At 48.9% G+C, this 20698-nt stretch overlaps 2 protein-coding genes across 7 annotated transcripts in view; one reads left to right on the top strand and one right to left on the bottom strand.

Annotated features, from left to right (window-relative positions):
• The window catches only part of SCAPER (S-phase cyclin A associated protein in the ER), a 195531-nt gene extending 179920 nt beyond the window's left edge, over positions 1-15611 (top strand). For 3 of the 5 annotated variants that reach the window (XM_085515841.1, XM_085515842.1, XM_085515840.1), the window contains exons 30-32: positions 11140-11331; positions 13730-13856; positions 15264-15611. In XM_085515841.1, coding sequence (XP_085371967.1) covers positions 11140-11331; positions 13730-13856; positions 15264-15358 — 414 coding nt within the window. In that variant the 3' untranslated portion in view covers positions 15359-15611. Of the gene's footprint in view, positions 1-4242; positions 4855-11139; positions 11332-13729; positions 13857-15263 lie in introns of those variants that run through there. The other 2 variants (XM_032446775.2, XM_085515843.1) reach the window with 2 other exon arrangements.
• A 1120-nt stretch (positions 15612-16731) lies between these two features.
• ISL2 (ISL LIM homeobox 2) lies at positions 16732-19655 on the bottom strand. Of its 2 annotated transcripts, none has more exons than XM_015872645.3 (6): positions 19470-19655; positions 18481-18670; positions 18130-18380; positions 17709-17992; positions 17458-17628; positions 16732-17363 (listed from the first exon to the last, which is right to left on the bottom strand). In XM_015872645.3, exons 1-6 carry the CDS (start codon positions 19525-19527, stop codon positions 17247-17249), a joined length of 1071 nt encoding a protein of 356 aa, XP_015728131.2. In that variant the 5' UTR covers positions 19528-19655; the 3' UTR covers positions 16732-17246. The 2 variants fall into 2 exon arrangements, with proteins under 2 accessions (XP_015728131.2, XP_085371988.1); XM_085515862.1 differs by having other exon boundaries at positions 17458-17587.
• Between the last annotated feature and the right edge of the window lie 1043 nt (positions 19656-20698).

Here is a 20698-nt window from a genome sequence, read left to right as displayed (position 1 = left end):
ATGCTTTTTTGTTTGAATTGTTTGTTGTTTAAATAGGTCTGTTCCTCTCTAAATTCCTATCCCATATTACAAAGCTGCCGAAGTTTTCATTCCCTTGAACTCGCAAGAAAACTGTTATTTACAGCTTCTGCTGTGCCTCCGTCCAACTACACAAAGAGATAAAGTACTCCAAAAGGCACACTGAGAGGCAGGAAAAAAAAGGACACTCGTGATTCAGAAGTGTGCAATTTAGAGAATAGATTTCTTTAAAATAATAATAATAATAATAAATTAAGAGGTTTTCCAGTCTGCCAACATGAACGCGGATTTTCTGGTTTTAAGTTAATTATTGCTACCGCAGAGTCAAACTAAAGGACAATTTCCTAAATATTTCATGCTCATAGAGTGAAATTCTCCGACAGCATCTTATGTTCAGTGAGCAGTACAGGGTCTTTACTGTTAGTGGAGAGGATTCTTTCATCAGCACTCCGTGCAGCTGGCAGGAGCCCCACAGTGGGTCCTGTGCGTGTGTGCTGGTCTGTGGCTGGGCTTCCATGTCCTACCATCAGCCTGGGCCCAAATGGTTCTGTCGAGGAGCGACAAGGGCAGTGGGTTGCTAAGGAATGCATTCCGAAGTGTTTTGGTAGCTCACGCTCTGTTTATTTTAGCAAGACTTCGATTTTTGCTGACTGCATATACTATATATGACTGACTACATATAATATATCGGTGATACTCCTTCCCTGTTTTGTTTTGTATTTTGTTTTAATGTCCAGAGAGCCTTTTTGAGGCAGCTGCCGTCACTGGGGAAATAAATCAGTTATGAAACTGAAAATTTCAGAAAGCAAAGTGTTCCTTTAATATTTTAAATGCTTCGGCATCATTAGTCATGCCTAAACGGCGCTGTCTGTTTTGTCTCGGCACGTGAACTTCTGTTTACGATAGCAATAGACAGCCCTTGTTTTGCAGGACGGGGAGCTCAGCTCTGGTAGGCGCCTGCAGAGCGAGCTACGACTTGGGTTCACTTTGGTGGCCACCCCTTCATCTATTAGCATCCGAAACGGGTCCCCTGGTGCCGAGGGTAGGGCTGGACAACCCAACTGTCATAAGAGTAATGTCCAATCTCGGGATAAACCCGTCGCACCACGCTGTAGGACTACAGCTGCTAATTAAAATGTTCTTGTTAATTAAAAATATCCTATCCCATTACGCTTTTATTCCCTTTCTTCAGTTTAATTATTGCAATGACTATAATTAGCATGCACTGTCAGCTCATTTCATTTACATATTATATTGGATAATTGAATGTGGTCCCGTAATTAAATTAACATGAATGACAGATGATTTGGCTGCTTTTACATGGCTGTACTGGGAATAGAAATCTTTCCATATGCATTGCACTTAGCAAATATTTTTCATTTGAAAAGTCCTCGCAAATCAGATCCTCCGACTCGGGACCTCATCTGGCAGACTCTGAAGGAAGTTGCATTGTTTGCAACACTCGATGGTGCAACTTATTTAAATATTTAAATCAGAAGAGCTTTCTTTTTCTTCTTTATTTTTCTTTTCCTGTTTGGCAGACGATGTATTTTATAGAGTGCTCCAGCAGAATCTCACCGGCTTCTGGCACCCGTGTGGAACGGGACTTTATGCTTTGGAACTGTTGAACTGAAAATAGGTGTTTTTAGTACATTGCAGAATGCAGCTCTTCTGTCAGAGAACTCAGCTGAGTTGTCTGCAGCTTTACAGTTTTTATTTTATTCATAGATACAGTTAAGAACTTCTACTGATAACCAACGCAATTGGAGAGGAAAAAAAAAGAGAAGATATGCAAACCATATGTCTTTGAGGAAGGGATTTCATCCCAGAAAGTTTGCCTTGCAATTGCATTAGTTTAACTAACTTACTTGTCTGTCCTTCCGGACCTTTTATCTCCTGACAGCTGTGCCCATAGGAACAGTACACGACTCTTATTGTGAATTTAGGAATAATTGAAATGTTAATATTGAATAAGCTTAGAAAACAGAAGGTGCACACGGTTTGAATTCAATAGTTGTTCACTCAAGGGGAATTTATCCGTATTGTACAGCCATGGAGAGTCTGATGTAGAGCCTATTTCAGCCGTGCCATCTTGCTTCACTTAGAGGCATAAGGAACAGTGAGGTTACGGGGTATCTGGGGAAAGGAATTTCTCCTGTCTTAAAAATATGTAATGTCACAAAGTAGTGTCACAGGTATAAATGTAATGTTCAAAGAAACAGAGTCGTATGGAAGGCACAATTTGGAAACATTCATGGAGTTTATTGCTCATTTGCATCACAAAGGAAACCCAATAGGAGGTCTCAAGAAGTGCTTCTTACAGGGAATCTTAATTCTTTTTTATTTTAAATGACTGATTTATTGTTACATTTTCTGACTTTTTAGCATTTCTTTTCTGTTACAAATATTATTTCTGTCCTAAAACAGCAGAACATTTTATTCCTTATTAAGTAGGGTGTGTATGAACTCAAAGCTGATTAACACATCACGTGTATATATATGTGTGTATGAGATGAGCTGTGAGTGTGGCTACAAGTGCTGCCAGGTTGTAAGGGACACTTAGAGGATGCATTCAGTTTACAAACTGCCATCTTTAGGGAAATTACTCTGTGCAGCTGACAGTGTTTGCTTTCACTGAGTTTCAGTGTGCGGCTGGTTTGCTCGAGTGTTTGCATGAAGGAGTAGTTTTAAAACGCAGAGATCACAAACTTGGAAACTGGAAGAAACAGGGAAACTTAGAGCAGTGTATAAAAATACTGTTCAGAGATTCCACGGGAGTTGTTTACTGGCTGCCATCGTTAAACTTCCATTATTTGTGTTCTTTGGGGGCTGTGCTGGGCTGGAATGATTTTAATCTGGTGTGTGGGGTTTCTAAAAGTGGAGCAGGAGTAAAGGTGCAGGAATTGGTAGTTACTGTGTAATAAATGGCCGTACTTGAAAGTAAATTGTAAGGAAGTATTTTTAGGGGTGTGGAATTCATGTTGAAGACAAGTCTTTCCAAAAAAAAAAAAAAAAAAAGCCTTTGAAAACTTTGAGTTTGGATTAAAAATAATAATAATAATGATAATTTGTGGAGTAGCTGATTTCAGTGAGAAATTCATGTGAAGCTGTAGCCTGGATTGCCGTTTAGGTAGGAGCGCTGCAGCTTGTGAGCAATAAAAACCCTGATGATTAAACTCAGCATCTTAAAATGCAGTAAATTAAACAACTCAGTAACGTGTGCTTTTTTTCCTATCAATCTTACGCAGTCAGCCCACATCAATTCACTTAAGTGATGTTTTCAGAAAAGCTGGCATTCCTCACGAGACAGAGAGAAGTGGAAATGCCTCTTGGGTGATTTGTCAGACACCTCCGCTGTTATTTGAGCTTCCTGATAAACAACAATCTTTTCAGAGCAATTGATGGCAATGCAAATAAAACACAAGACGAGCAGAGGGGACTGAATATTTCACACTTGGTGCTTTAACTGTATTTCTATTGCTCCAAAGTGTATCTCATACTTCTTTTTTGGTTTTGTGTTTTGAGAGGCCGTAGGGAAGGAAATGTAATATGAGCAAAGGCTTAAAATGAAATCGGTCGTATTTAGTTTCAGTTTGTAATGGCTGATTCCAATAGGAGCGGGAGAGTGCGTACAGGAGTTGGTGGGAGAAACGAAAGCAGTTGGGCCCATCTTACTCTCTCATTTTAAACTGGAAAAAAAAACTAACAAAGAATAAACATCAGCATCATTAAAAGGAGTCCTCCCACAGCCTTAAAGCACAGTCCATAACTAAAGCTTCAAGATGGAGAGGCCCGGAGAGAGCGACTGTCCCATGTCACAGCCTCTGACAACCTACGTGCCAATCTTGGGTCAGGAAGAGAGAGAGCTTGGTGGTCTCAGCTTAATCCCCAGTGGACTTTTGTCCACGTCAGAAACACACCACAGAGTCTGGCACAACTCTGTGTAATAAGCAGTTTCTTCTCAGCAGAGACCTTGGCCTGGCATATTTTGGCTTTGGAGATACACTGGCAGTGATGGCTGCACAGGCTTGCACAATGCTTGCCCTTTGCTCTGCCTCTTTCTAACCAAGCGTGCCTTTCTCTCCTTTCCGTGGAAATTAAATTTCACACCAAAACTTAACACAAAGTCTGAAGTCTGCAGATCTTTAATCAGGCCTTGCAAACTATTGTCTGTCTTGCCCCATGTGTGAAGGAACTCCCTGTTCTTCTCCCATTTGACTGTAGGCTTTCTAAGTCTCTGCAGACCCCCAGTGACTGTGCCCCACGCAGAGAGGACATCGGCCTGCTCTCTATTCACAGCTTTGGGCTCCAGCAGCTGACAATTGCTGCTCTAAGGGAGGGGAGCCTCCGAGAGACCCAGAGAAGTCTCAGAAACCTACGTCATCATATTTAGCTCAATTGAGTATCATTTGATTGAAGTAATGCTGAAATTTAAAGAAAAAATAAAATGCATTAAGTCTTGCGTAAATGTATGCTATGGAAAATCTGGCCTGTCTTCCTCTGCTCTTAGTTACGGGCAAATTATAGCACATTTTTTTGTGATGGATGAGAACGTTTTCTTGTTCTTTGAAGCTTTTTCTCAGCCAGCTCAGCATGTCAAATGGCACGATGTGTTTCACAGTCCTTAATGTTGATTGGGTATTTTTACAAAGCCTCTGCATTTATTGTGAAAGCCAAAAAGCAAGATGTACTGGTAATAAAAAAATATGAAGACTACATTTGCAAGTAGGTTTTTGGAGTGTGACAGAAGAGGCTTGTTGCTTTTGAACAGAGAGAATGCTCAGAGAGCGTTTTAAGCTGTAATATTTTATTTACTCGCTCCTCCTGGCAATTCTTACCCGGCTAGTTCTACTTTCAAGGATGATGGCAGAGTAGAGTTGCTCTTTGAGTAGTCGTTCTGAACTTCTTTCAGCTGAAGCCCAGTTCTCTCTAGGCTTTAAATCAAGAATTCTTCATTCGCATCAGTGTGGAGTTCCAGCTCTAAGGGTGGGCCAGGCTCTGAGCACCTGATGGAGCTGTGGGCATCCCTGCTCATTGCAGGTGAGTTAGACCAAATGGCCTTTAAAGGTCCCTTCCAACTGAAACAGTTGCATGATTCTAAATGAGTAAATAAAGCAGGATTGCACGGGCCAGTTCTGACCATTTCAGTGTTCAGAATCATGTTTCAGGATCTGAGACGTAGAATCAAAGAATGGCCTGAGTTGAAAAGGACTGCAGTGCTCATCCAGTTCCAACCTGCTGCTGTGTGCAGGGTCACCAACCAGCAGCCCAGGCTGCCCAGAGCCACATCCAGCCTGGCCTTGAATGCCTGCAGGGATGGGGGTCCACAGCCTCCTTGGGCAACCTGTTCCAGTGCGTCACCACCTTCTGGTGAAAAACTTCCCCCTAATATCTATCTAACCTCAACATGGCATAATAGCTTTAAGCTTACAAAATAAATGCCTTGCTCAGTAGATCTGATGCATAATAATAAGCTCTTCTAATAAAATAAAAATATTAGTCCAACACTTAAATGTGTAAATCTACTGTTAGGGTATTTTAGAAACCATAATCCATTTTCTAGAAAGAAATGATACACTGGAATTTAGCAAGGTACTTAATATATGTTTAACACTAAGCATGATTGTGCCCTCATGGGTAAATGATTTTATGTCAGTATGTTAAATGCTAAAATGCTGTTGTTTTTAGAGTTAAGCTTTTCGTTACTTCTCTTTCTGGTTCAGGTGTTTGGTTACGTGTTCATCCTGCAGCCTGAGCATGTGCTTAATGACCAAGCAGCCTCAATACATATTCAAATTGTTTCCATTCTCCTCTCCGCACATTGTAATGGAGCTGATCTTTTACAAGATCAGTTTAATATCATTTGCTTCTTGCTGAATTTAATAGCTGTGTACTTTGCTATCTTTTATCTAAGGTGCCCTGTTATTTTGAGTGGCATTTTTTCAGGAATTTTATACCTTTTCACTTTTTCCGCCTAGCAATGCTGTTGATAAATTTTATAGCATTTTTAAATGCATCATTGTGCTTATATTTGCCATTGTTCTAGCTGAAATGCTCACGTGGTTTTGGGTGATTACATGAAAACCTCTGGAAAGACGCTGCTCCTACTATGGTTTTTAGGGAGAAAAGCATTAATTCTGACCTCCGTTATCTGCTGAACTTCTCTCTGAAAGCTTTTGTGTGATGCTAAGAAAATAAACATGACATTTTTCAAATAGACCAAATTCTTATTTTAAAATCTTAACGTAATGTTTCGGCACATTATTTTTACGTAGAAATGGTGCTCAGTCTCCTGATAAGATGTCAGAAGGAATTTAGAACATTCGTTGCGCAGAGCCCTGCCAATAGTGGAGTTTGCAAAATGGAAAGAAAAGAGCTTGACCTTAAAACAGAAGAAGAGTCTAAGTGGTGACATATTCCTCTGATTGAATGCTGGCAGTATGGGGTCTGTTTATATAGGAGCAAAGAAATAATGCAGATCTAACTTTGAAGAGAAACTCCGGACTACTAATATAAAGATTTATTTCTTTTACCAAGTTATAAATAACCTTACATCAAACAAAAGCCTTTAACCGTTTGATGTATTCTGTGTAGTTACAAAGAATAGATGCACGGTGTTTCAGTTCCAGTTCAATAACGTTTAGTTGTTTGTACAAATTAGAATTGACTTTGATATAAATGATAAATAGAGAAGAAACATTAGTAGTTCCCATACCAACAGTAGAATTTTAAGAGTCAAATGTTTACAATGGCCTTGTCCAAGTTTGGAGCAGCGGGTCGTACAGGGCTGGGGAAACACCAGGAGTGCCCCTCAGAGAGCTGTTAGCTCTAACGTGCACCGTTGCTCTCAGAAAATTGCATCTAAAGATGAAATAGGTTGCAGCAGAATACAGCAGTCAAGTGGAAGCACACGTGTTAGTGCTTTGCTTCATAAAACCCCGACATTTTATTGAGAAGGATCTATTTCTAGAAGTGTAATTCAGCTTTCAGTTACAATGGCTGTATTTGTTACTCAGCAGTTATGGAATACACCTTTTCATGAGCAGTTTTTCTTTCTGAGAGCTGAGAAAGGTTTCACTTCAGGAAGTTTGAAACTTGACAAAGCTGGGATCCAAGCACGTTTTCCTGTTTCCAGTTCTCACGTCGGTGTGACAATTTTGTCTCACTTTTCATTTGTAAGAACTGCAACCTTTAGCGCTTGGTCCAATTACGAAACGGATGTCAGCAACCTCAGAGGAAATAATTGGATAGATGGGAAATGCTCCTGCAGATTTTAGACGTGCTCTGCAGATCAGCTGATGGTGCCTCGTGGCTTTCCAAAGGTATGGGCAGTTCTCAGTAAATCAAACCTGAAACCATCAGTAGAATCAGGCTCTTAGAGGTCTGAAGGAGCACGTGAATCAGCAGTTTGCCTTCATTTGGGTGATGTTTGCTCGGTGTTTTTTACATGCAGTCGTTCTTTCAACTTTCTGAGTGACGTTTGAGATTCCTCCGAGAAAATGTTGATTGTTACCTACCAAGTGTTTGTGAACTTAATTACCAAAATATGGTTCCAAAGAGCAGAGGGCTCTTAGTTTAACATTGTTGTACAATACGCCATTGATGTGGTAAGATTTGACTAATTTGATGTGTAGCTGCTGGTACCTAACAATCAGTAAAGCAGAATCCTGGTAGCTAGGAAGGTTTACAGCACAGCTTTGAACAACGTTCATACGTACACGTGTAAGTAGCTGTGTCTTTTGCTCAGAACAAAAGGAATGAAGGGAAAGGTTGATTCAGATGTATGTTTTATGTGCTGTGCGTGGTACCCAGGGTTGTGAGGTGTCCACCAAAATGTCTTTCTCTTGGTAGCAGTTGTGCAAGTTCTGTAGCAAACTTGTCAGTGCTGTGAAGGTCTGCTTTACAAGGTGCCAGGAAGCAAGGGGAGGTGGCTGGACCAGTTCTGGTGTGCATACAGAGAAGGACAGTAAGATCCAGGACAGGTTATAGCCTTGTAGCAGTCACCTCGGGTGCGTAGCCAGGAGCCTTATTTCAGTGGCAGGGTAAGCCTGATTTCCCAGCAGAATGATGAGTTCCCTTCACAACTTTATTGCGTCCCCAGTGCTACAAGGAGCTTTTAATTTTTTGATTGATTGTCCTTCTTTATTGCTCGAGAGCTGTGTGGCATATTGCTGGCTTTTGTCACTGTAGCCTGTTTTGAAAGACTGATTTTTATACTGCCTCAGACTTTCACAGCTAGAAGAATCGCAGCTAATGGGTAAGCAATATACTGCATAGTCAATATTGGTCCAAATAAACTTGAGGAAAAAAAGAGGTGGATTTCATTTTGAGACATCAGGAATCATTCTTTCCTTAGAGATTAGCTTCTATGGGTCAGGGCAGTCATTGCACTTGAGGGGCAAATGGGAGCAGGGGCTGCCTGCTAGGGAAGGGGTGAGCACCTGCTAACAAAGTTTGATATTAGAGTGGTATACATTATGCAGCCTTCCTATCAGCTTATGTAATGGAGAAGCTGCTTGAGTTCTTCCCAGATGTTCCGGTTCCTCATTTTCAGCAGGCTTCTACATGGAAAGTAGGATGTGCTATTTAAGCAACGCTCAGGCAAAAGCAATACTGTGGTATGAATATCTTAATTTCAACAGGAGGCAACAATTGAAATCAAATACAGAACACAACATCACAGAGTTTCCTGCTCTGAGGAACAATTAAAGCACATAGCTTTTAGCAATTTGATAGAGAGGTCTCAATTCAGAAAAACAAAATGGCAAGCAAATATTAGTGGGACCTGGGCACCTATCTGAAGTTGGGCAGGTGCTGAAATGCTTGGCTGTACAGAAATGCAGAGATTTAATTAGGATCTTGTTACGCCTGGCAGGCATATCTGACTTTCAGGCTGGAGAGGGAGCAGCAAGAAAAGCTAATTCTAGGATTCCAGCACGTGGCGTGTGTTCCTGTGCTACCTTTCAGTAAGCAGTTTGTATCTCCTATTGGAGCACTTTATGAGTATTCCAGGCCTGCAAAACTCCCTTGGATCATTCAGCAAGGAGACAGAAGTCACTGTTTAAAATAAAAATAGAGAGGAGTCTTTTTTTAAACTGTAAAGAAGTCGTAGATGAGGAGCTGATTTGTTTTCTTTATTGGTCATCTGCTAAGTGGAGTTCTGGGCTGCACTTTCTGCTCTGTTGGAGGTTTGTGTGTCTGCAGGTTTTTTCCAGATAGGAGTTGTTTCATGACTGTACGTACTGTAGTGTATCAGGTTTAGTAACTGCATTAATACAATGAGCTGAACTCATTAAATTGATTCCACATGTGATTAATGCCAGATTAAAACAACGAGCAGCTCCCAAATAGAACTTTCCTATCTTCAATGTCAATAACGTTGTAGTTAAGAAGCTGGGGAAAACAACACAGAAGTGGTGATGTTGTGTCCATATACACAAATTACCCGTGGCATTTTTAGAGTGGGTGAGGGGGGTGAAGTGAGAAAGGAAAAGAGCTCAGAACTGCTTGTCCTGTGCCTGTTCAGCAAGTCCAGCGGGCAGCAACAAAGAGACGGGTTTCCCTTCCTCTGTCCTCCATCACAAGTTGTAGCTATTGGAGTAAAACTGCGAGTGATTAAAAGAGCTTTTCTGATTGGAGGATTTGCTGTAGAGAAACCCAGAGTGAATAATTAATAATAATAATGAATGTGTTATAACAGTAAATGTAGGATCCCAGCAGTAATCACCAGGAGTGGTAGCCAGCAGTTAAGTGTAGCATCATCCAAATGCTTCGGTGGTGGGCTGGTAGATGCTTTCCTCAAAAGAGCAATGCTTAATTGTCACATATTTGTCTGCCTCTTAAAAATTCCTCCCGGCTTTAAGGTCATTAAGACATTTCTACCAGTATTTTGAAAGGTTTTCAGTGTATTTTAGGCTGGTGAACTGCAAGAACGCAAACGATTACTTTGTTGATCTTGTTTTTAAACTGAACTGCATTATCGACTCAGTGTGTTCTTAAGGTATTGTTAAAAGTGCTTTGAAAACTTGTAAATCCCTGTAATTTATGTCCCTGTGGTCTCGACTGCTGCTTTCTGTCCTTCTGGTTTTAATTTGAACGCAGTCTTGTCTGGGTGTGTACCTGTAAAATTGTGTTTTTCCAAGTACAATTTACAGTCGTGACCCTAAGTTTTACAGTGTTCAGCCCTATAGGAGCTTCCTCCTATGCTGAAAAGCCAACTTTGGGTCAGGCAGCTCTTTCATATTATAATTGTCTAATCGAGGTTCCTTGGAACAGATCCGATTCTGACATTTTGTAGCATATCACAAAGGCTGTATGAGAATATCAAGTAAATGGGAAAGGTTCCTTTGCGAGAGAGCAGTATAGCATTGCCTGATTTCTTCAGATGTACACAGTTGTAAACTTAGCCTGCTTCATGACAACAGTCCCATTTATCTAAACAATTCTCCTTTTAGAGTCAATGGCACTGATAGAAACTGAGATAAGAAATACAGATGGGAGGGTCTTTCAGAGTCTCCACTGAAACTAGTTGCTGTGCAGCTTACAATCACCTTTTCTTTTCAGTGCCTGAGAATGCATAGCAGACATCCGCGATGAAACAGAGTCCTCTCTGGCTGCCAGAGAGCACTTGGGTAAAGGATGAGAGAGCTGCATGTGGGTTTTTACAGTCCTGGTGATCTCGGATCTTGCTCTTGCCTTTTTTTTCCTTTTTTAATTGAAATAAAGACACACTTACTGCATTTAAATGGCTGCAGTTGGGAGAGTTGTTTTGCACTTCTAACTTAAAACAGTCCCTTTGCTTTCATTCTTTGTCTTAAGTGAAAGTATCGTAATCCTCAGATTAATCTGTTTCTAGGGTTTTTTATTATTGTCTTTTTTTGGTAATAGAGGCAAAAGCAGTTTACAGCCTTAATTCTCAGTGTTCCTCTGCAGTAAATACAATACTCGCACACTAAAACAGGAGCTATTTGGGCTAAATGTTCTAAGATTTATTATTAGTATTTACTAAAATGTTTTCTTCTCATCCGTGCTCATATTTCCAGCATGACTTCAGCGCTCTGGTTGATCCACATGAAAACCAGCTCGAGCACACGTTCTCATTGTGTTACGTTTGTCTTTCAGATCATCGTACAGTCTGGCCGTCACCCCACCGTGCTGCAGAAGCTGTGCCAGCTGCCTTTCCAGTATTTCAGCGATCCTCGGTTAATCAAAGTGCTCTTCCCTTCGCTAATAGCTGCCTGTTACAATAACCCTCAGAACAAGCTCATTCTGGAGCAGGAGATGAGCTGTGTGCTCCTCGCCACGTTCATTCAGGTAGCAGTGCTGTGCAGCAGCGCTCGCAGGATGGCTGCGGCCCTTTTTCTCGCCTTTGCTGTGTGCGTGGAAATTATTTGCCTTACATAAAGCAAGTAAACAGCACTGAAGTACTTGAAGATTCTCTGCAGCTCTTTTCAAACCACAGATTATGCCTGTACTTGAGATATCTTATAACACTGAAAGGTTACCCGAGCAGTTCAGGTTCTCGCTGTCGCGTGCAGAATCCTGCTTTCACTGAAGTTATTGATGTGCCTGAAAGATGTGATGTGGATCGTGCTATTACAAGGCAATCCTTAAGATACTTCACTTCTTTTTAAACTACTGCATATGCAGCGTATTTGAAATCGGTACATTAATCTGTTTACATCTAAATGTATGTCTGTACACTGCACACAGCAGATTTACAGAGAGCAGAACAGCCATGTATATATTCGATGCAGAAGGCACACAACATATGTTACTGGTCTGATCATGCAGTCTTTATTTCTGACAGTAAGCCACTGAGGTTGTTACAAATACTGCTCTAAATAAGGCCTTACAGCAGCTTTGTTCCCTTTGTGTCAGTCTATGTGCTGTGCCGTACTTACCAAGTTTGTTTTATGCTTTCTATATATTTTACTGTCTGTCTTTAAACAACTAAATGCTGTTTTCATCAACACTACTGCAAAGTAACATGCTCTGGTCACCTGGAAGTTCCCATTGTTGGTACAGAAACAGTCCTGCAGCTCTTCCCTAATGCCTTACAGCCAGTCCTGAGGCAGGCTGCACCAATTGAGGTGAAAGGACATGAGAACTAAATATTTACTGCAAGTCTCAGCGTAGCTCCTGAGTTACGGAGCTTCTGAGCACGGCTGCTTTCCATTCTTTGAACACTCAAATAGCAGCAGCTTAAGGAAGAAAGAAAACTTTAGAGCTTATGGAGCTTCTGTTGAAATACAAAGCCATAATTCATGCTGCACCTTGACTTTTTATATGGACACATTTTAATATGGGAGCTACAGGTTGCATGGTAGAAGCTGCGGTGGCAAAAAAGTAGCTTCGGCAGTATTAGTAAATGCAGCAAGCTGGATTTGTGCTCCAATTTAAAAACATAAAGAAGAGTGAGGGAAGAGTCACCCCCATCAAATAAATAAGTTTATTTACCTTGATTTCTTTTCTCTAGTAGAAACTGTAGCATTTAAATCTATACTAGCTGAAGCAAAACATGCTAATTAGGACCGTGTTTCTACCTCAGATGCCAAGTCCTCGTGCTGTTCTTTTCAGGCTTTTAGAAGAGGAGTTGCATTATTATATAGAAGATCCTTGTGTGTGTGTGTGCCATCTTAGTGCCCTGTCATTGCTGACCTCCCTGCTACTTCACTGTTATACCCCTTTGAAAATCAAACCCCAGATGTTGAACGTGCACAGAGAGCAGTTCTGACAGGCACAGGGCGCTGATAGCCGCGCACACAGCAGAGCCCTGCCCCTCTGCTTCGGTTTCAACCCGCTGCTGTGTTGTCAGGCAAATCCCTCACTCACTTCCGTGGAAGTTTTGGTAAAGTCTGCAAAATATTTCCCTGGGACCAGAAAATGAGATTCTTCCTGTGCCAGGGAATGCAAAAAGCAGCCCTGTTTATGTAAGAGTTAGGTGGTGTGTACAAATATAACACTTAAATACAGTGTGTTAAATGTGTGCAGCATCCATCAAAGGAGAACGATTGCTGGATTTTACAGCTATCGGCTTTGCACCTCCCTGCCGGCAGATCTGTTTGCATCCCCTGAAGGTTGCATCATCCTTTCTCTTATTTCTGCCTCTGGATGCGCTGGAAAAAAATAGTCAGAAATAGCCAGGATCTGTTCAGTTGTGTCTCATGTCAAACAGTCCCAGCGCTGCTTAGGGAGAGCACGAACAAAAGGCGCTGCTCGAAGCGCTCCGTCCTGGAGCAGCCCGTGGGAGCAGAGCTGGCCGTGCTCCCCAGAGCCGATCACAGCCAGGGGAGAACTTTGCCTGCTCTGAGGGATGAAAGGGGATGTCGGGCTGTGGGATGGAACTGGGTCGGTCAGCAATGGAGAGAGCGTGTTTGGAATCCACAGAATACATCCAGAAGGTGCTGTTGTAAAGAAATACGGCCATAGTCGTTGTTCAAATGGGAAACAGTGAGAAATAATGATTTCTGAGGAAGGTAATAAAGCTGCTTTTTCTCTGTTGTAAATTTATATATATATATATTTAAAACTGGGTAAAATCCGCTCTGTGTCACAGAATGTGAGTGCTGGCAGCGTTGTGTTACAGGGCACAGCACACCAAGCGCGCTGTTAGTGTGCAGATTCATACAGCAGGCGTGTTCTTTGCAAAATGGTTTTAATTCCTCAGATGCAAGATCTGAAAACCTGATGCTCTTTTTCTTTCCCACAGGACTTTGCCCAGAGCTCAGGCCAAACGGATAGTCTGTTATCTCAGCAGAGGGGTACGTCTCCATTGAATGTAACAGAGGACAACTGGGTAACAGAGTATCCACGCGTTATGTTTTGCTGTGATTTAGGTATTTTCTCAGTCTGCATCACCATAAAAAGCAACGCAGTAAATGGAAAAATGATTTTCCCAGTCTCAGGACCTGAAAGATACGTGACTTCCAGTCTTTGCTCCCAGTACCAGGAATCCGGGCTGTTAATCTTTATTAAACACTTTGTGGTGTTCTGTCTTAAAACGCGATACTGTACGTGCGCGTATTTAATTAGCTGTCACAAAGGCTGCTTTCAAAAGTCTTAGGTTACAGCAGCCGTGCAGTCATTCCAATGCACCCGAGGAGCCAGAAGTGAGTAAAATACTGTCCTGTAATTGTTGCACGAAGTTCCTCGGTCTGCAGGAGGGTTGCATTATTTTCTCAGTTGTAAATACTGCATAAAACACAGCTAACCCCACCTATGCTGCCCGGTTGGAAGGCGCTCGGCTAAGGCAGCTCTTGCTTGTTAAACAGAGGAGTTAAGGCCGAACGGAGGCCTGAGTGGTTCTAAGTCATAAGATTTGTAAAAATACATTGCAAAATGCAAAACACAGGTAGGTATGGGGTGATTTCTACTGTCAGCATTCTCCCTTCTGCTCCTCCTGACACGGCTGCAAAACAAACTTTCCAGAATGACTATATTTGCATGAGAATCTGCTGGAGAAACAGCTACAGTCCAGGCGGGGAACTGCTTTTTATTTTCATTATTCAAACGGAATGAGCTTCTAAACTAAGCTGACTACGTGGTGACATGAGAGTGTGATTTCTGAACATTCCCCAGATGCAAAAAGCAGAGATAATTATAGCAGCATAGCCGGGATTATTTTTATCTATTTTATCACAACAGCGTGAATGTCAGTTCCCCCCAAAATGCAAATGGGAGCAACAACACTGCTTATAAACAGGAGGGGAATGGCTGTTTGTGAGGGTGGGTAGTGATAGGACAATGGGGAATGGTTTGAAACTGAGACAGGGAGATTTAGGTTGGATCTTAGGAGGAAGTTTTTCCCCCAGAGGGTGGTGACGCACTGAACAGGTTGCCCAAGGAGGCTGTGGATGCCCCATCCCTGCAGGCATTAAGGCCAGGCTGGATGTGGCTCTGGGCAGCCTGGGCTGCTGGTTGGCTGCACACAGCAGGGGGTTGGAGCTGGATGAGTCCTTTTCAACCCAGGCCATTTTGTGATTAAAAGGGAACTTGGGGGTTCTCCATTGCTTGGGTGGGGGTGGGGGTGTGTTTGCAGCCTGCTGCCCTCATGAGAAAGCTGTGGGTCTGGGGGCTGAGGAGCAGCTGCTGAGCAGGAGGCACTGGGCGCTGTGGTGGCGTGAGGGCTGGGGAGGGCTGAGGACGTGACGTGGTGGAGCTGGGCCGCCTGTTGATGATAGTTGTTTTATTGCCACCTTTCTGAGGATGGAACAAGTGGGTAATTGTACCTTCTGTCTCCACAGAGAAGCGTGTGGGCGCTCAGGATTACCTGGAGCTGTGCAACCGCTTCCCCCGCCACTGCTGGGAGGAGGCCCGGCAGTTCTTCCTGCGGCGCTGAGGGCCGCGCCGACGCGGCAGCTCTGACACTGTATAGATGGGTGTAATTTGCACTATTTATATCCCCCAGTTCTGTAGATACTTTCAAGTTGTTTTGTAATTTTGATAAATGGGAGTTCATTTCAGTCATGTGTCCCAACATCCCGGGTCCTTCCTGCCCTGTGGTGTCTGGCGTTGGCGCTGCAGAGCTGCCGAGGGGAGACTGTGAGCAGAAATGCCTTCTGTACATGTGTAATAAAGTAACTTATTCTGGCTGCGTGTGCTGGGCTCTCAATTGCTGTGAGCGAAGGGAAGGGGAGGGAAGGGGCTGCAGGCTGAGCGCTGTGTCACAACGGGCTGTGGGGAACCTGCTGCTGTAGCTGAGAGGCGACAAGTCCCGGCGTAAGGCGGACTTTGTAAAGCACGCACATCGCCAACGTTTGGATAAGACTTTAATACCGCTCCTCTCAGCCTCGCGCTGTGCTCTGAGCGGGGCGAAGTCTCCCCGAGCCGCAATTAAAGGCTGTCAGTCAATGGCCGCCGTTTCCTTTCGTCCGCGCTGCCCGGCGCGACCCGCCCTGGTGCCCGCTCGGTTCCCTCAGCGGCCCGGCCCGGCCCGCACACGGGGCGGCGGCGATCGCCATCCGCCCGGCCGGCACAACGGGGGCTGACGGCGTTCGAACCGCCCGGCTTCTCCCTCTGTGCTGCGGGCACCCGAAACGCCCCGCAGGAAACTCCGAGTCCCCGCGGTTAAACGGGGATCCATCCCTCCAACCCGCACCGGGACGGCGGCGGCTCCACCGCGGCTCCTCGAGGCTCCTCGAGGCTCCTCGCTTCCCATCACCGCCCGGGCCGCCCCATGAGCCTACGGCCCCGCAGCGCCCGACCCGCGGCTGTTCCCGCACGGCCGGAGCCACCGCATCGCATCGCACCGCGTCTCCCCCCGCACCGCGGCGGCTCCGGGACGCGGAGGGTCGTGTCCGCGTTGTGCCGGCGGGGCAAAGAGCGGAGGGAGCGAGGGAGGAGGAAGGCGAGGAGCCGCCGTCCGCGTTGTGCCGGACGGGGAGCGCGGAACGGCCGCGGCAAAGCCCCGCATGGCGGCAGGTGCGGGACGGCCACGGGAGCGGCCCGAAAGGGAAAGGAGCGCTCCGCCTCCCGGCTATAAATAAACGGGGGCGGTGGGAGCCGATTAGCGGCGGGTGGCGGTGCCGCAGAGCCGCGCTGCGGGATGAGCCCGCCCCGCCCGGCGCCCCGACCCGCTGTAACGTTTTCTCGTTTTCTTTCCTTTTCGTTTTCCTTTTTTTTTTTTTTTTTTTTTTTTTTGGTTCGTTCGTTCGTTTTTATTAAGTCCCAAATCCTCCATCCCACCATCCGACCGCTGACTCTGACAATAAATAGCAATAACTTACTTTTGTTCGTTTAAAGGCTCAAACAATCCGTCCTCCGGCCGCCGTTACCGCCGGCAGCGCTGTCCCGTCGCACCGCCCCGTCTCCGCTCCCCGGCGCTGCGGGAGGCACCAGCGTGAGGCGGCCCCGACGGCCGCGGGCTCCGACCCCCGTTGGGTTCGATTCGAGTTTTCGTTTCTGTTCCAGGCGAGGAAGAAGATCCGTCGCGGCGCCGGGCAATGCGCCTTCAGCGGGCAAGGAACATCGAAATCCGCAGCGCCGAACCTCCGCGCAACGAAATAAGCGGGACGGGGACCCTCTCTTTCTCTCTCTCCGGTCCGGTGAAGGCAGCGAGAATCCCGGCGCTTTCGGGCCGTCGGCAAGGTACGTTCGGTTTAGTTTTAAATAGGAATAATTAAAAGACAAAGGCGCTCGTCCGGCGCGCTGGGCGCGGCGCGGGGCCGGGTGTCTCATGCAGGGAGCGCGGCATGCGGAGATCCCGCGGCGGCGGGGGCCGGGCGGCCTCACGTCTCGGCCGGGCTGGGCACCATGCTGTTGGGGGTGTCGGGGAGCTGGGAGGACAGCGAGGTCACGTCGCTGCCGGAGGACGTGCCCAAAGAGCCGGACTCGGAGAAGGAAACCTGGGGGAGCAGCGTTGATGAGCCCCGTGTCGGTCCGCCCGTCCCGTCCCCGTCCCCGTCCCGACCCCCCGACCCCGCTGCTCCCGGTGCTCACCAGCTGCTGGAAGGCGGCGGGCGGCTCCAGGTCGCTCTGCAGCGCGAAGTCGCTGAGCGCCTTCCAGGGCGGCTGGTAGGTCTGCACCTCCACCGCGCTGCCCTGCACGGCGCTCTCGTGTCGGACGGGGCTGCCGGCCACCAGCGGCGTCCCGGTGAGGCCCTGCAGGCTCTGCGGGCACGCGGCGCTTCAGCGCGGCGCCCCGACCCCACAACCCCGGTCCCCTCCCGACCCCCCGCCCGGCCGCTCACCGTCTTGTCGCTGTGCTGCTGCTGCTGGAGCTGCTTCATGAGGATGGATTTCTTCTTGTCCTTGCAGCGCTTGTTCTGGAACCAGACGCGGATGACGCGCGGGCTGAGCCCCGTCATCTCCACCAGCTGCTCCTTCATCAGGGCGTCGGGTCTCGGGTTGGCGGCGTAGCAGGTCCGCAGCGTGTGCAGCTGCTTCTCGTTCAGCACCGTCCGCACTCGGGTGGTTTTCTCGGCCGCTTTGTGCGACTGCGGCCGCGGGCCGGGCGGCCGTCCGGGAACCGGCTCTGCGCGGCGGAGAGAGGGAAGGAGGGAGGGAGGGAAGGAAGGAAGGGAGGAAGGCGCTCGCCGTCAGCGCCGCCGCCGCCCGCGGCCCTTCAGCCCCGAGGAGCGGCAGCGCCGGGCGCTGGGTGTGCGCCGGTACCTGCGAGGTGCGCGGGCGGCGGCGCGGGGCTGCGGGGCCCGCGGGCGGCGGCGCCGTCGTGGGGCGGCCCGTGGTCGGCGCGGCAGAGCAGGTCGCGCTCTCGCAGGCAGAACTGGTCCCCGGGCAGGAGCTGGCGGCCGCAGGCGGCGCAGCGGAAACACTCGAGGTGGTAGACGTGGTCCCGGGCGCGCATCACCAGGTCGCTGCTGCTGAAGGCCGCCCGGCACTGCGCGCACTTGATGCCGAAGAGCCTGCGGGGCGGCGCCGTCAGCCAACGGGGAGCGCGGGGCCGCGAAGGGCTCCGAGCTCGGGTCGGGTTCGGTTCGTTTCGATTTAGAACGAGCGGGTCACCTGCCGTAGTCCCGCTTGCAGTAGGCCTTGCCGTCGCGGAGGAAACACGTGCAGGTCTCGTCCAGCGGCTGCCCGCACTCGGCGCACTTGAGGCAGGCGACGTGCCACTCCAGGTCCGGAGACACCCGCAGCAGAAACGGGTCCTGGATGCGGCCCCCGCAGCCCGCGCACAGCGCCAGCCCCGGCCGCCCTGCGGGACCCGCCGCGTCAGCGGGCGGCAGGAGGAGGCTGCGGGCTGCGGGGAGCTTTGTTCGGGGTGTGCTTTGGGGGCTGGGGGGTTCGGTTGGGGTTTTTTTGTTGGGTTTTTGTTTTTCAAGCAAAATTGAAAGAGAGAGAGAAATACGGACAGGGACGGAGAAAGGAAGAAAGAGCCACGACGGGAGAGGAAGGAGCGGAGGGGAATCCGAGGGGAAAGTTGATCGGGGGAAATGAGAGGAAATCAACCCAGAAAGAGACAGAAAATCGGCATCTCAGACGTGGAAATCAGAGCAGAAAAGCAGAAAGACCGACACGGAACGAGAGGGAGGAAAGAAAGAAGGAACGGGAAAGGACGGCGGAACGACGGGAAGAGAATGGAGCAAAGGGGGAAAAACGGAAAAAGAGAATGAAGGCAGGAAAGCGGACAAACGAAATCGGAAAGAGACATCGGGCAGAGAGAGAGAGAGAAAGAGCCCCAAACCAAAACGGAAGAACAGAAAGAGAAAGAAAGAAAGAACGGAAAACGGAAAGAGAAAGAAAAAACGAAAAGCGAAACGCGGAAAGAGAAGGAGGGAACGAACGAGCGATGAGGGAGGGAGGGAAGGACGGAGCGGGCAGAGCCGGGAGCCGCGGCGGCGCTGCGGCCGTAGGGGCGGCGGGGAGATGCCGCAAAGCCGTTACCCCGCGCCGAGCCCGCAGCCCGCGGGGCCCATCCCGGCGCTGTCAGCGCTGCTCCCGCCCGACGGCACCGCATCGCATCGCCCCGCGTCCCGCCCGTCCCCGGCACTTACTCTTGGCGGGCTCCCCCATGGCGCCCGGGAGCGGCCGCGGCAGGATGATGTCCACCATGCGGGCGGCCCCTGCGCACCGTTGGCGCTGCGCGATGCGGGACGCGGCGCCGCCGCTCCACCACTACCCGCGCCGCGCGGGGCGGGGGCCGCGCCCGCCCCCCCGGGCCCGCCCCGCCGGGCAGCGCCGTGATGTCAGCGCGCACCGGGGATGGGGGGCGGCGCTGAGCTCACCGCGCGGCCCCCGGAGGCGATTGGCGGCCGCGGGGCGGGCGGGAGCGGATTGGCCGCGCCGAACAATGGGCGCGCGGCGGGGCGCGGAGCGGCGCGGATCCCCTCGGATCCCCCCGGTTTCCCCGCAGCCCCGTCGGGTTCCGGCCCCGCCATCCCGGCTCGGAGCGGCGGCCGCGGGGTTCGGGCGGTGGCGTCGCGTTTCCCTCGTGCCCCGTCGCCCCCCGCCCGCAGCGCTCCCCGACCTTCCCGTGGCCGTGAATCTTCTCCTCTCTCTCTCCCTTTCGCCGCCCGCTTCCCGTCCCCGTTTTCGTTGCCCGCGGGGCGATGCCGCCTGGAGCCGGACACCGGCCGCCATCCCGACGTTCGCGTTCGGGGCCGTCGGACCCGTCGGGGCGGCCGTTCCCGACAGCGGCCGGCCGGGATCTGCGGGATCTGCGGGAACGGCCGCGCGTTGCGGCGGCTCCGTGCACCTGATCCCGCAGAGAAACCTGCCGTGTTTCTTTCCTTCCTCCGTTCTCCTCATCCCCCTCCCCCAGTCTCCACGGGTTTCCTGTGCATTAGCGGAGCACTCCGCATTGCACTCACTCCAGCGGCCTCTCGCTCGGTTTTAAATTCCCTCAGACTTGACGGCTCGGCGGCTCCATCAGAGACTCGGCAAAGCAGAATCGCTGCCTCCCTGGGGCTCCGCGCCCCCCGCCCCGCCGTGCGGCCGCCTCCCCGGTGCTCCGTGCGTTGCGGGACGTGTGACGGGTCCACCTGCGCGGGTGCGGAAGGATGCGGTGGCTGCGGCTTTGAGATGCTGGAAACACCCGCGTGCGTTTGTGCGGGAGCTGCAGAGGGAATTACAGCGGTGTTTGTGCTGACCCTCCATCCATCCATCCATCCATCCATCCATCCATCCATCCATCCATCCATCCATCCCTGCCCTCCTCCCGGAGCGCTCCGCCGCCGGTGCCCGCGCGTCCCCCGCCCGCACGGCAGCGGCACCGTGGGCTCCG

Source organism: Coturnix japonica, chromosome 14, assembly GCF_054131305.1.
Source record: "Coturnix japonica strain WE chromosome 14, WE-NBRP24, whole genome shotgun sequence".
NCBI lineage: Eukaryota > Metazoa > Chordata > Aves > Galliformes > Phasianidae > Coturnix > Coturnix japonica.
Note: the sequence above shows the minus strand (reverse complement) of the source record. Positions and strands in the feature narration are given on the sequence as shown.

Coding starts and splice junctions, on each gene's coding strand:
- ISL2 (XM_085515862.1), bottom strand. CDS start 19,527: ATGGTGGACATCATCCTGCCGCGGCCGCTCCCGGGCGCCATGGGGGAG. Junction 18,381..18,480: donor TGCAAGCGGGACTACGGCAG/GTGACCCGCTCG, acceptor GCCGCCCCGCAG/GCTCTTCGGCATCAAGTGCG. Junction 17,588..17,708: donor AGCAGCACAGCGACAAGACG/GTGAGCGGCCGG, acceptor GGTGGCCGGCAG/CCCCGTCCGACACGAGAGCG.